Source organism: Pyrus communis, chromosome 5 (genome assembly GCF_041283825.1).
Source record: "Pyrus communis isolate YQ-2024b chromosome 5, ASM4128382v1, whole genome shotgun sequence".
Lineage (NCBI taxonomy): Eukaryota > Viridiplantae > Streptophyta > Magnoliopsida > Rosales > Rosaceae > Pyrus > Pyrus communis.
In genome coordinates, this window is record NC_142569.1 from 5719743 (window position 1) to 5733601 (window position 13859).

The 13859-nt window shown below is 37.4% G+C and overlaps 1 protein-coding gene across 1 annotated transcript; it reads left to right on the forward strand.

The window, feature by feature from the left end:
- Nucleotides 1-6422: 6422 nt before the first annotated feature.
- On the forward strand, nt 6423-7525 carry LOC137724621 (uncharacterized). Its single transcript, XM_068463376.2, has 4 exons — nt 6423-6516; nt 6631-6729; nt 6814-6894; nt 6996-7525. The coding sequence occupies exons 1-4, from the start codon at nt 6499-6501 to the stop codon at nt 7419-7421; spliced, it is 624 nt and encodes a 207-aa protein (XP_068319477.2). The 5' UTR covers nt 6423-6498; the 3' UTR covers nt 7422-7525.
- The last annotated feature ends 6334 nt before the right edge of the window (nt 7526-13859 follow it).

The window sequence follows — 13859 nt, forward strand, 5'->3', positions numbered from 1 at the left end:
CCTTTTGTAGGGGATGTTCCTTCTACAGAGTTAATTAGGGTGTGGCTCTTCCTGATCACTTCTACTATTTATATAAATATAAAATGCGCGCTAAATTTAATTTCGTGCATGAACATTGCATTTGCATTCCACACATTTCTATTATTGTCGTTAATTATAAAGTAGTCATTTAAATTTTTAATGCTACATTGCATCCAACAGATTCAAAAATTTTGGTAAAATTAATTTAATCAAGAAAAAAATCGGATATTTTAACATAAAGAATTGTTGGGTTTTTCTAACCCATGATGAGTTGTTCTAAGTTTATTAGAATTATAGTTTACTGGATTAAATTGTTTACCCAATTGGTTTTGTTTCCCAATTGAAGTTGTTTACCCAATTTAAATTGTTTCTCAACTAGAGTTAGTTTCTTAATTGAAGAAGGATTCATAGCTAGATTCCAATTAGGATTTTTTATCAGATGTCCTTGAAGGGACAGATTTCAATTAGGATTAACAATCCTTATTGAAGAAGACGTTTACTATATCTTAAATTGGAGCAAAACAATAAATTGTATACCACTCAAGGAGTCAAAGTGAGATAAGGCGGCAAAGTGCGTGCGAGAGAAAAGAAAAAAGATATAAGAGTATATTTCTTGTTCTTGTTCTTTCAAGTTACTCGTCAAGTCTTAATCCTAGAGGCTTGGCAAGATTATCTGTTGTACTCATTATCAATAGTGAAATATTATTGTTGTTGCCCAGTGGACGTAGGCACACATTTCGCTCAACCATATCAAGTTTTGGTGTTATTTATCTTGGTTATTTTGTGTTCGATTTCTCGAGTTTGTTATGCTTTTCCCATTCTTAAATGCGATATTCAGAACGAGAATATCATCTAACTTTACGATAGATTGGAGGGTCCTAAGACTCTATATTTTTTAGTCATCTTCACTTTGAAACACGGAGAAGTGAGTGCAAGTTGTTCCCATTTTCCAAACAGTAAAACCTCAGTTCCTCGTCTACCAGATCAGCTCCTTCTGTATTTTGTGAGAAACTCTAGAATTAATTTTGTCGAAGGAGACTATTAGAAGGGGATTGAGATGTTGAAATGACTTATTTTGGATGGAAACTTAACATAATTAAGGTGAGATGACAAATTAATGATTCGAAAAGTTAGTATGACAAATAGCTTAAAATTTTAATTCATATGACACATTGAAAAAAAAAAAAAAAAAAAAAAGTGTATAAGTCATAACTGAGTTGAATGAAGCTTTACAAAATATAAGGATTTGTAGAAGTGAAGAACACAATAAAAAGAATAAGCCCTGAAAGATGAAGATGATCGAGAGAAGGAAGGAGAGAGAAAAAAATGGATTTGAAATTCTCATTAATTGAACAAGATCAATCCAACAGTACATATATGGACAATAGTAACCACCAAGCTTATGTGACAAGTATATTCAATCCACATCACTACAACATGACATTCTTATGTCATAACTCAATGTGCTAATGGCACATGGACCACTAAAGTAATGACGCATGGACCACTAAACTAATGACACATGGACATTAATATATTGTTATTAATAAATTCATGTGACATTTCAAAAATTAAAAAAGGTAATTAAAATCGTAAATAGTCTGAAGTTGGTAAGAATAATGTGTTCCATATTTGTATTCATGTTTGAGTTTTCCTCTCATAATTTACGTTAGAGTAGAACAAGGTTCTAAAAAATGTTAGGCACTAGTCGGGCGGCAGATTGGGGCCTAGCGCCTAGGTGGATCATAGCAATAAAATAATAACTTTATACATTTTGAATAATTAGTAATTTAAATTAATTTAATTCATAGGCATAAAATAATAAGTCAAGACATTTTAAATGATTAGTATTTAATTTTGAAAAATAAAAATTAAAAACCCCACGTAATGGGTTGTGGTTCTTTAAAATTTTAAAATCAAAGGCTTGTTTTGTTAAAAAAAAAAAAAAAAAAAAAAAAAAAAACAAAAACAAAAACAAAAATCAGCTTGATGAGGTGTGTCCCTATTTTATAAAAATTGACACGTGTGAGGTGTGACCCCTCCCCTTCACCCCACCCTTCTCACATCAGGCAGAATTTTCAAAACGGTGTGCCATTTTATGCCTTGGAGAGCACACAACATTTTTTTTTTGGTTTTTCCCTTCCTCTTCTTCCTTGGAAAGCGGAAAGCATTATGACTTTGGATTTTTTTTTTTTTCCTTTTTTTATTCTTCTTCTCCTCCTATTACTCATCTTCTTTTTCTTTTCCGTTTCCTCTTCTTCTGTTTTGCTCTGTAATTCCCCTTCTTCGATGGAGTGTAGAGAGAAAGGGAGCCACGACGGCGAGAGAGAGAAGGTCGTGGTGCAGAGAGGGAGTTGAAGCCGAGATAGTGTTTTCAATTCTGGGTTTTATTTGAACTTCCTTCCCAAAATCCCTTCACTCCTCCGCCTAAATCACCGCCTAGACTGCCTAGACCGCCTAGGCCGTCTAGGAGCGCCTAGGCGGGCGACTTAGAGGTCCCCAATTTTGCCTAACGATTTGGACCGAAACGCATCGGCACAACGACACCCAGCGCCTAGGCCGAGTTTTAGAACACTGGAGTAGAATACCTTGTTTTTTTGCTAAGCTTGTCATTTTTTGGCATCTAGGGTAACATTTAAAGTTGTACAGTACCTGTAGACATTTGATTAATAGTATAGTAGAACCTTTTAACATTTTCTTATCGTAGTAGGTTTTGGATTTTGATTTTAATTTTATCTATTTAAGGTCTTTTTAGTTAAAATGGTTTATAATATTGGCATAACTCTTTATTTTGGTTTCTAAAATTTAAAATCGATAAAACTAACCCTTGAATTTGTCCACCGTCAATCATTTTTGTTCTTTTGTGAAAAATTTATGTTAAAGAATGAGAAAATAACAAATATACCCCCAATTTTATCAAATCATTTTGGATATTGCTTATTAGATTGAGGATATTTTTGTCACTTTGGTCCTTTTTCAATAGAGATTTTTCACGGAAATACCAAAAGATTGACGGTGGGCAAACTTAGGGATCACTTCTATCACTTTCAATTCTCAATGATCAAAATGAAGAGTTATGCCAATATCAAAAATTATTTTGGCTAAAATATCATTATTTAAATAAGGGCAAAGTTGAAAGTTTGATGGAAAATTATTGAGTTCAAATAAAAGTTTGAAGATACAATTATTGAGTTCAAATAAAAGTTTTTTAAATCAAATATTGAAAATCCAAGACGAAAAGACAAAAAAAGTCCAAAACGAAATTTTTGGACACTAGTACAAAAATCAATTTGCGCGACGGAAATTTGCACGACGCATCAAATTTCGTCGCCCAAAGTGTGTTTGCGCGACCCTATCCTAAACGCGTCGCGCAAAGCTATTTTGCGCAACGTACTTTGCGCGACGAAGACGACGTCGCGCAAAACAGCTTTGCGCGACGAATACATCATCGCGCAAAGTTGCATTGCGCAAAAGACGTTTGCGTGACCCCTATATGCGTCGCGAAAGATTTTGGCGCCAAACGAAGGATCGTTACCGCTTTTTTTTCCAAATTTGCGCAACGAAGGCAGAAACACGTCGCGCAAAATAGCTTTGCGCGACGTAGTTGGGAAGGCGTCGCGCAAAACAGCTTTGCGCGACAGAGTTGTACCTACGTCGCGCAAAGTCCTTTTTTTTTTTTTTTTTTTTTTTTAATCCCTTTTGCTTTTCTTTTGGGGTTCTTTCATTGCATTTTCCTTTATGGTATCCACTTGTGTAAATATTTGAAATTGACGATCCAATTAGTTCATTGTTGAATTCTGAATGTTTGTTTTTTGCGATTTTGGCGTATGCGATCTCGAAGCATATACAAATAAGTTTGACGGTCAGATTGTTGAAACTAGTTTCGTACAATGCGTTTCCCATCAAATTCAATGGTATATGTATTTACTAAGTAGATTTCAATTTATTTATTTTGTACTCATAAGCAAAAAAAAAAAGGACTTGGCGCGACGTAGGTACAACGACGTCGCGCAAATATGTTTTGCGCAACGTAATTGTACCCACGTCGCGCAAAATCCTTTTTTTTTTTTCCTTTTGCTTTTCTTTTGAGGTTCTTGCATTGCCTTTTCCTTTTGTGGTATCCACTTGTGTAAATGTTTTAAATTGATGATCCAATTAGTTCATTGTATTCATATAGGGTTAAAGAGTGTAGCTGTAAAAAATCATCAAAATCAGAGTTAAAATAACCGTTAGATCGTGATTTTTTTGTTTATAGCCGTCGAAATGGGCCAATTTGAAGCCATGGAAGAGTTATAATAAGTTATAATAAGTTTTTGTTGTATGATTAAATTTCAAGAGTCCGAATCACTTAATCTACAGGCTGATTAAATTTCAGTGAGCAATACACTGAATAAAATAAAGCATGTCCATTGATCTCCGAGAAATTACAAGTGCGTACAAAAAAAAAAAAAAAAAAAAAAGATTGCTCATTTGTGAAAATCGTCTCCGGCCCTTTGTGCTACTCTTGAACTGGGCAGCATGATTCTTTTGGTCTCCCCCGAAGGTCTGAGCTTACCCCTTCTCTGGAAGTGTATCAACCGTTGTAAATTCCATCTTCTCTTTGGTGATTGCATTGAGGCTTACTCTTGAACGGGTTCTCCCATCGTTGATTTTCCTTTGTGCTACTCTTGAGCTGGGCAGCAGGATTCCTTTGGGTCTCCCCCGAAGGTCTGAGCTTCCTCTTCTTATCTGTTTCTTTGTTCAATCTTTCCAATTCGTATTGAAAAGGGTTAGAGGATAGCTCAGCATTTGCTTGTCTCTACATGCTTCAATGTATCTTTTTCCCCTTGCCTTACTTGCTCCCCCTTGCAGAAGTGGTCCCTTCTCTGGAAGTGTATCAACCGTTGAAGATGACTACTCGAGAGCAACGCTAGGTAAGTAATCAGGAATAGATTCCAGGCAGTTGGCTCCAGATCGGAAGACTGGCTCCAAGTGCCGGCTGATTGCTTCTTTCACTTTGCCATGCGAGTAAGAACAAGGACAAAGAAAAGGACAGGGAAAGAGCATGATATGAGATACATTTGCTTTTGACCTTGATGATATGAGATACCTTTGCTTTTGAAGAAGCGGTGAATGAATCAGCGCATGTATTTCCTCCTGGGTCATATGTACTCCAGGTATCTGGTATCATCTTTGGGGAAGAAGAAAAATTTGAGTATTTCAAAAGGCTTTGCTGGGAGTGCGCCCTCAGAGGTGAGGGAGAGTTGGTGGGCATTTTCTTCAAGTCTGCCTTGCCATAAGAGACGAAGGTCGACAAATATAGGGATTTTCTGAATAGAAAGTGGTGGTACTGTTCTTTTACCCTTGTCGACAAACGTTTCTTCGATTTCTGAACGAACGGCTCTTCGATTTCTGAACGAACGGCTCTTCGATTTCTGAACGAACGGCTCTTCGATTTCTGCATGGCAAAAGTAGTCACGGGTGCGGCTCTTTTGACAAAGCTTCACGTGATTTGCGGAGGAAAATCCGGCTCTCTGAATAGGTGGACGCATCGCCTTGGCATTTTATAGAGTTATCTATCACCACAACAAACACACTCTGAAGAATTCCCATTCTTGAAAATCGACTCCGGCCCTTTGAGAATTAATTTCATCCACCCCTTCTCTTTGAACACTTTGAAAAAATGGCAAACCCATCAAACCTTAGCTTAGAATTAAGTCTCAGCAGTGATACGGGCGCGCCGCGTCAAGGTAATGTATGGCGCCCTTCTTTCCTATCTTCTAACGGTCCCCTTACAGGTGAAGACTCCGTGGTCCAGGACGCCACAACAGCTACAATAGTAGCTAGGAACCTCCTCACTCCAAAAGATAGTAGGCTGCTGTCAGGACGGTCCGATGAGTTGGCCGTTCAAGAGTCCCTCGCACTTAGTGTTCAGTGTGCGAGCTCTGTGTCCAATATGGGCCAACGCCTACTTGCCCGCTCCCGTCAGGTGGAATCATTGATGGCAGAGGTGGAAAGTCTCAAGCAAGAGATCAAACTGCTTAAGCATGAGAATAGAAGTTTGCACGTGCTTGCAAACAACTATTCGACGGGCATGAAGAGGAAGCTTGATGAGCTGCAAGAATCCGAAGGTCGGATTCAAAGTGACCGTCAAAGGTTTTCGGCTTATCTCCAGAGGCACCTTTTTCCTGGGTCATCCAGCATTTGTCCAAGTATTGAGGCCTCGAATGCTCTATATCCGATGCCTTCCGCTCCGATGCCTTCCGCTTCAATGCCTTCCGCTTCAATGCCTTCTGCTCTGATGCCTTCCGCTCCAAGAGTTTTGCCACGTAGTGGGGCTTCAAGCAAACAACCTTTGTGAAAGTTACATTCTTTTATGGAGTGGCTCTGTAAAAGAATAATTTGTCCGGCATTTGTCCGGAGATTGCTCGCCTAGAAGGTTGCCCAAACGAGTTGAAGGACCGGCCAGAGGATTGGGAGTGGCTCTGTAAACATTTTATGGATCCAAAATTTGTGGTATGTACATAATACTTTAATAATAATTTACTGTTTTTGTTATTTTTTTTTAAGTTTTTTTTTAATAATTTCATTCAAATAATCGCACTAACATTTATATTGTATGTTTAACAGAAGAAATCTATTGCTGGCAAGAAAGCTCGGGACTCAAAGACACTTCTCCACCATTCCGGTTCAAAGCCCTTTTCGTATAGGCTTGAGGCACGACGTCAGGTAAAAGTATATTAATTTTTAAATTTTATACATTTTATTTTTTATTATTGACTAATAAAATTTACTTAATGATTTTTTTTTAAGGAGGGTTCTAAGTTCCCACAGATTGACTTGTTCAATGACGTTTACGTTCGACCCGGCAATGAGACCGCTAAGGAGATTCATGTAAGTATATGTAATTCTTATTATTCTTATTTTTACGAATCGTTCAAATATTATTTATATTTTGTTATTAAACATTATATGTTTTTTCTTTATTAATACAGGATGTTATGGTGGAAAAGTCCACTGCTGTTCTCCAAGAAGCAACATCGCAGCTTCCCCCGGAGACCCCGATCGAGGACGTCAATGTACCCGAGGATGCAGATATTCAGATCGTGACTGAGGTCTTGGATCAGAAGTTGGGTCGTCGTTATGGCAAGATTGTTCGATGTATGGGGAAGGCGGGGGTTCGTGAGACGGGTGCCTCCTCTTCCAGATCGTCCACAGGAGAGGTCAATGCCTTGAAGGAGGAAGTGACAACCCTAAAAGGTCAGCTTGCGGCCCAGGGCGAGTACATTAAGGCCCAGGACGAGAGGATGAGTATGATTGTACAAGCCTTAGCGATGTCCGGCCTCCAGATCCCGATGCCAACACGTGATGTTGCTCCACCTTCAACTTCCCAGCCACTTCACCCAGCTGATACCCAGTAGCATGATGTATCCTAGAAGACTAGTAGTTGTTTTTTTGTGTTTGGACATCTTGTGTGTACATTTTTATATATTTTATAATTAAATACTTTTTCTTGGTTTAATAATTATTGTTTAGAATTTCATTACAATATTTATTAAAAATTAAATAAAAAAAATTCTTTGGCCAAAAAAAAAAAACAAAGGGTTTGCGCGACGAAGAAGTGATCTGCGTTGCGCAAAACCACTTTGCGCGACCCAGGTTCTTAGTTGCGCAAAGTTGTTTTGCGCGACGCAGGTACATTTTTATATATTTTATAATTAAATACTTTTTCTTGGTTTAATAATTATTGTTTAGAATTTCATTACAATATTTATTAAAAATTAAATAAAAAAAATTCTTTGGCCAAAAAAAAAAAAAGAAAAAGGGTTTGCGCGACGAAGAAGTGATCTGCGTTGCGCAAAACCACTTTGCGCGACCCAGGTTCTTAGTTGCGCAAAGTTGTTTTGCGCGACACAGGACCTAGGTTGCGCAAAGTTGTTTTGCGCGACGCAGGACATTCGTCGCGCAAAGTGGTTTTGCGCAACGTAGATCACTTCTGCGTCGCGCAAACCCTGCTTTCACGCACTTGACGCAACGGTGAATGCGCGACGAACATCCGTTGGGCTAATTTTTGCACGACGTTTTTTGACTTTGCGCTACAAAGGTCCTGCGTCGTGCAAAGCCTTTTTTGTACTAGTGGGATGACATTGGTTGCTCCTTCAAAGCAAACTCAATAGCAGTGATGAGCTGTTCAAAATAACAGATCAAAAAATGACTTGTCGAAAATATCAAAAGGGAAGGGATGCCTCCCAACATGATCCTCTTCGGATACTTTTGGTGAGGATCTTGGAGATCTGTAAATCATATCCGTTTATCGTGCATCGTACATGCAATTTTTATTAGATACTGTTTGTATTTAATTTTAAATAAAAATATTTAAAATAATTTTTTATCGCATGATGTACAATGAACGGATATGATTCACGGATTTCCAAAATCTTCACAAAGAGAATCCGACGAGGATTCGGATTCTGATGCCTTTGCTCCAAGTAATGGTTTATGTACAGTCGACTTAAGTAGTGTTTGAGTTTGCCTAGGCGAAACTTCCAAATGTTAAGAAAATGGGTGCAGTGCAGTTAAGAGTAGGATTCTCTCCCCCCATATTCTCATCCACTTCCCTCCCCTCCTCTCACATATTATTTTTTTGTCTTATTGTCTCTATAAAAAAATTAATATAAGATGTTGATGTGGCTAAACCGTAACTGTTCAAATAGGAGGGGAGGGAAGGAGAGAGAGAATCCTCATCCGTGCAGTTGGTAGTATATTCAATCTCTATTGCCCTTAATAAACACGAGGTTACCCTCTTTGATTGGAAACTTCTATCATTATGAGTAAATTATAGCAATGGTCCCTCAATTTTAATCAAATTGGAGCAATGGTCCCTCAACTAAAAATCTATTATTATTGGTCCATCAATTCATCAAAATGTGTAGCTATGGTCATTTTCGCCAACTTCGCTAGAATTTTGCCAAAATAAGTTATGTTGTAATAACCATTGCAACAATTGGGGTTCCTTAACTCATCAAAACGTGTAGTTAAGGTCCTTTTCGTCAACTTCGTCAAATTTTGTCAAAATGAGTTATGTTGAAAGGACCATTGCTACAATTAGATTGAAGTTAAGGGACCATTGCTCTAATTGGGTTAAAGTTGAGGGACCATTTCTCCAGTTAGATTAAAGTTGACAGACCAATGGTAATGGATTTTTAGTTGAGGGACCATAGCTACACGTTTTGATGAGTTGAGGGACCAATGGTAATGAATTTTTAGTTGAGGGATCATTGCTACAATTTACTCTTTTTGTGAACATTTTAATATACTTAATAAACACGGCATTTTGGTCGTTGTATTTTTGTATATATTAAATAGGGTTTTTATTACAAATGATTTCTAAAATTGACTTTCACCACCATGATGATCCTTAAAATTGAAAATCAATCAATGTAGTCCCTGAAAATAGGTGTCGCAAATTAATGTGGTCATTCCGTCACAATTCTGTTAAAAATTCAATTAAGTGTTGATATGGTACATAAATGGGCCCCATAAGTCTTTTGTTTTTTCTCACAAATATTCCTTAAAATTAACCCACAACATCAAAATGGTCCCTAAAATTGACTCGCGACATTGTCCTTGAAATTGAAAATTGATCAATGTAGTCCCGCAAGTAAGTATCTCAAATCAATGTAGTCCTTCCATCACAATTCTACCAAAAATTCTGTTATGTGCTATTGTGACACATAAATAGGTCACAAAAGTCTAATTAAATATAAAAAATTACAAATAGGCTTAATAATTTAATAAAATAAAAAATTTGACAACCCAAAAACTCAGTCCTGCAATCATCTCTGATCCAGTGCACATTTCTCTACCTTATTCGCTTTCTATTATCTAAAAAAATATCTCAATACACCAATATTTACACGCTTCGACACCCTTCACCCAATTGAACCTAGATCGAGATCACCTTTGGTGACAACTTGGCCCATTGGCAATGACTTATGAGACATCACCATTAACATTTATGCCATCAACATCCTCACAACCTTAATCTTGGAGAGCTTGTTCGACGCTACCTTGGTGATCTAGTGATGCAAAGAACGTGGAGGTCTGCCTTGAGATAATGAGGTTATAACCGATGTGCATCTATTGTTGGTTGAAAACTATTTCCACACCCCCTCTTAGGCCTTGGATAAGCCTTGTGCATTTGAGAATTTATGGAAATGATATCTCTTCGGAGGCCCTACTATAAGAAAAAAATTTCATTGTGCAAAAAGGTATTTAGACAACTTTTTTAAATTAATTATTAAACCCACATCAGCACATAACAAATTTTTTTATAGAATTATAGTGGAAGGATCATATTGATTTGCGACACCTATTTTCAAGGACTATATTGATTAATTTTCAATTTCAAGGATCATCTTAATGGTGTGGGTCAATTTCAAGGACCATCTTGATGGTGTTGGTCAATTTTTAGGGACCATTTGTGATAAAAACTCATAAATCTTGTAGGGCCTATTTATATGCCACATCAACATTTAACGGAATTTTTAATAGAATTGTGACGGAATGACCATATTGATTTGCAATACCTATTTTCAGGGACTACATTGATTGATTTTTAATTTCAGACCATCTTGATGGTGATGGTCAATTTCAGGGACTATTTGTGATAAAACCCTATTAAATATTTACACTAAGAGGGTGTGGTAGTAAATTGGTTGTGAACTTGTCATCCACGGCCTATTGGTATTCATCTTCACTTGTAAGTAAAACATCTTAGATTCGATTCTCGCTAAAAATGAAATTGAACCACCCCTTTTTTTTTTTTTTTAATGGAAACAGTTGAACCCCATTTTGAAAAGCCATATTCGTTCCCCACTGACACTCTCTCTTTTCCTTAAACATATAACCAACCACAATATGTGCTGCCTTGTTACTCGGAAGAGGGAGAGAAGTTGAATACAACAAACCTCAAATGGGAAGCTAACACTCTATTGTCATTAATGATTCCTTCCAACAGACACCTCTGTAATCTTCGCATAATATCATATCCACCACTGCTTTTGCATCAGTCTCAACCTCCACCATCTCGAAGCTCTTTTCCGCACTTGGTATCAAACCTGGACATAGCGGCTCCTCCACCGCCTCGGCTTCTGCCATGATACTAGACATGCAATGGGAATCACTAGCGCCACCTGCTACCTTAAAAACCCAGCCATGAACGCACCACCCAACCCCAACCTTAGTATTTGATTTCGAATAACATGTGCCATTGCAGTTAAGCTTAAGACAACACTTATCTCTGGTGGCCTCCAACCAAACCTCACATCTATGTAATTGATGAGCAAACAAAAAGCATTTGCAAATTCACATCTTTTTAGATGTTTGACCTGCGCCTCCTTCCCCTCAACACACACTACAACCACCCTTTCTTCAGCGCCACTCGACCCCCCTTTTCCATGCCGTTTGAACAAATCATTCATTTCCAAGCTCTGCCAATTCATAACAACTCTTAACCATATAAATCTCATGATGAATATAATGCTAAATGATCTTATGCAGTCCACACATGCATAGTGACTCAAGGATAAGTAACCCAAGAATTATGTTGGCATCTTGTCGATCAAAACACTGTTTAACAACCTCCTCCCTCCAACAACCAGCTTCCACATCAATTATCTCTTCCACTTATGAGGTATATCCGGATGATGAGAAAAAGGTTTAAAAGAAGGCGGCACAGGCACCCATGGGTCTTCCTTCACTTGCACTAACACACTATTACCAATACTCCATCTCAGTCCTGCACGAAGAACTTGACTTCCTTGTATTATCCCTTTTCAGCCCCAAGACGACGTACATGGTACACCCAGCCGTTGCCTCCAAAAATATACCCTCAGGGAAGTACTTATATTGTTGGAGTCTTAATTGCTTCTGATCCTAATAAAGCTTTGAACAAGAAAATTTCATTTGAGAGTATTTGAACAAGCCGTTGCCTCCAAAACCAACAGTTAAGCATCTGAGAGTATTTGGCTCAGTAAGCTATACTCATGTGCCCTCACAATTAAGACACAAATTGGAGAAATCCAGTAGCAAGAACATTTTTGTAGGAAACGTACAGCGATGTGAATCCCTCCGCACAAACATGTATTAGAAAATATAAGAAAAATCGAGAGTCCCCACCTGCACACTCTCAAGGATGGCACCCAGCTAATCTGCTATAACTTGCTATTTAGAATGAAGTTGGATAGAAGCAACTTGGAAGTATGATATTATTGAAATATTGTGGTTATTCAGGGCTTAAAGATTGAGTCCAACATACATATCAGTAACATTTATCAAATTAATGATGTGGAGAGCAACAAACTGTGTGATGAGCTTCCTGTTCTTTTCTTGTGCTTTTTTAAAGGGAGTAGGATGCTCTCCCGTCTTAATCTCTCTCCTCTTCCATCTCCTCCTATTTAAATGGTTGCGAAGCTAGGAAATGTTGAGGGGAGGGGCAAAATTTAAAAGCGTAAAAAGTTTCAAAAAAATGTAGTTAGTCTTTTAGATAGCAGACAATATTAATGTCATTCATAATTTATCAATACAAACAAGTTACATGAAAACATTCCATAATAGGCTCATTATTAGTAAAAACAAAAACATATCTCTTAATGCAAACAACCAAACTATCATTCAACCATTGATCTCCTATTTTGTTACGCGATGATGTTTTGACAATATTCATAGCAAAAAACGTTCCCTCCACCCAAGCCAATGTAAGAAGCTTATATACTAACTTGTAGCTTTCACATCTCCTAGTCTTCACCAATTCCTTTGAAAAATCACTAATTTCTTTTAATGATGAAAACTCATAGTGCATATTCAAATCATGAATGCAACTATCAAGTTGAATTAGAAGATTCTGAGGTGCACATGATTAAAATCTTGAGGATAAAGTTGGGAGAAATGATCTACTTTTTATTGGTCAAAAGATGCATAATTATTCACCAGGTTCAAACATGTCATACAAAAGAAGCAATTCAATATTTACCTCATTAAAGCAATCATTCAATTCTTTAAGTTGCATATAAAGGAAAATAGAGGTCCACACGATAGTAATTGAAGTTTGTGAGCCTTGGAGCTTCATGCTTTAATTTTCCGGGTACGAAATGCCAGTCCATCATGTTAGGAACATTAATATCATTCTCACAAAACTTTTGTTCATTGGGAAACAAGTCCTCAAAATCATAATCTCTCAAGGATTAAAAGAAAATAAGATGAAATAATTTTAAATTCTGAAAATAATAGCAAGAATAAAAAAGGAACAATAACAAACATCAACTTATTAATTGTTGCTCTTTAGTCTAAACAAATGAGATAAAGGGAAGAGAATTGAAATGGTGGGCTGGTTTCTTTGGGCAAGAATGTTTAATCAACTAAACCAACGGTAATGCGGTTGGAAAGGAAGCCCACATCAATAAATTAAAAAATAAAAAAGAAACTAAAAGGAACCCACCAATCCACACCGTTTCATTAAAGGGAACAGAGCTTTATAAACAATAGCATATGACGATGTCGTTTGGTTTTTAAACAACATTAGGTCGTCTTCTTCCTTGAAAACATTAAAACCCAACAGAGCATTGCAGCGCACCAGCCCAAATACCAGCAGGTTTAGAAGATCGGAGGGGCGGAACCCTCACTCTCAGTGGAGATTTCCGACGACCGGAGGGGCGGCAGCCCCTCCTTGCGCCTCTGTAGCTTCGCCAACGTCTACATCTTGTTTTGAATTTTTTATATAGAAAATAAGACAAAAAGAAGAGCGTGAGAGAAGGGGATGGAAGGGGATGGTAATATGAGGGGAGAGAATCCTACTCCTT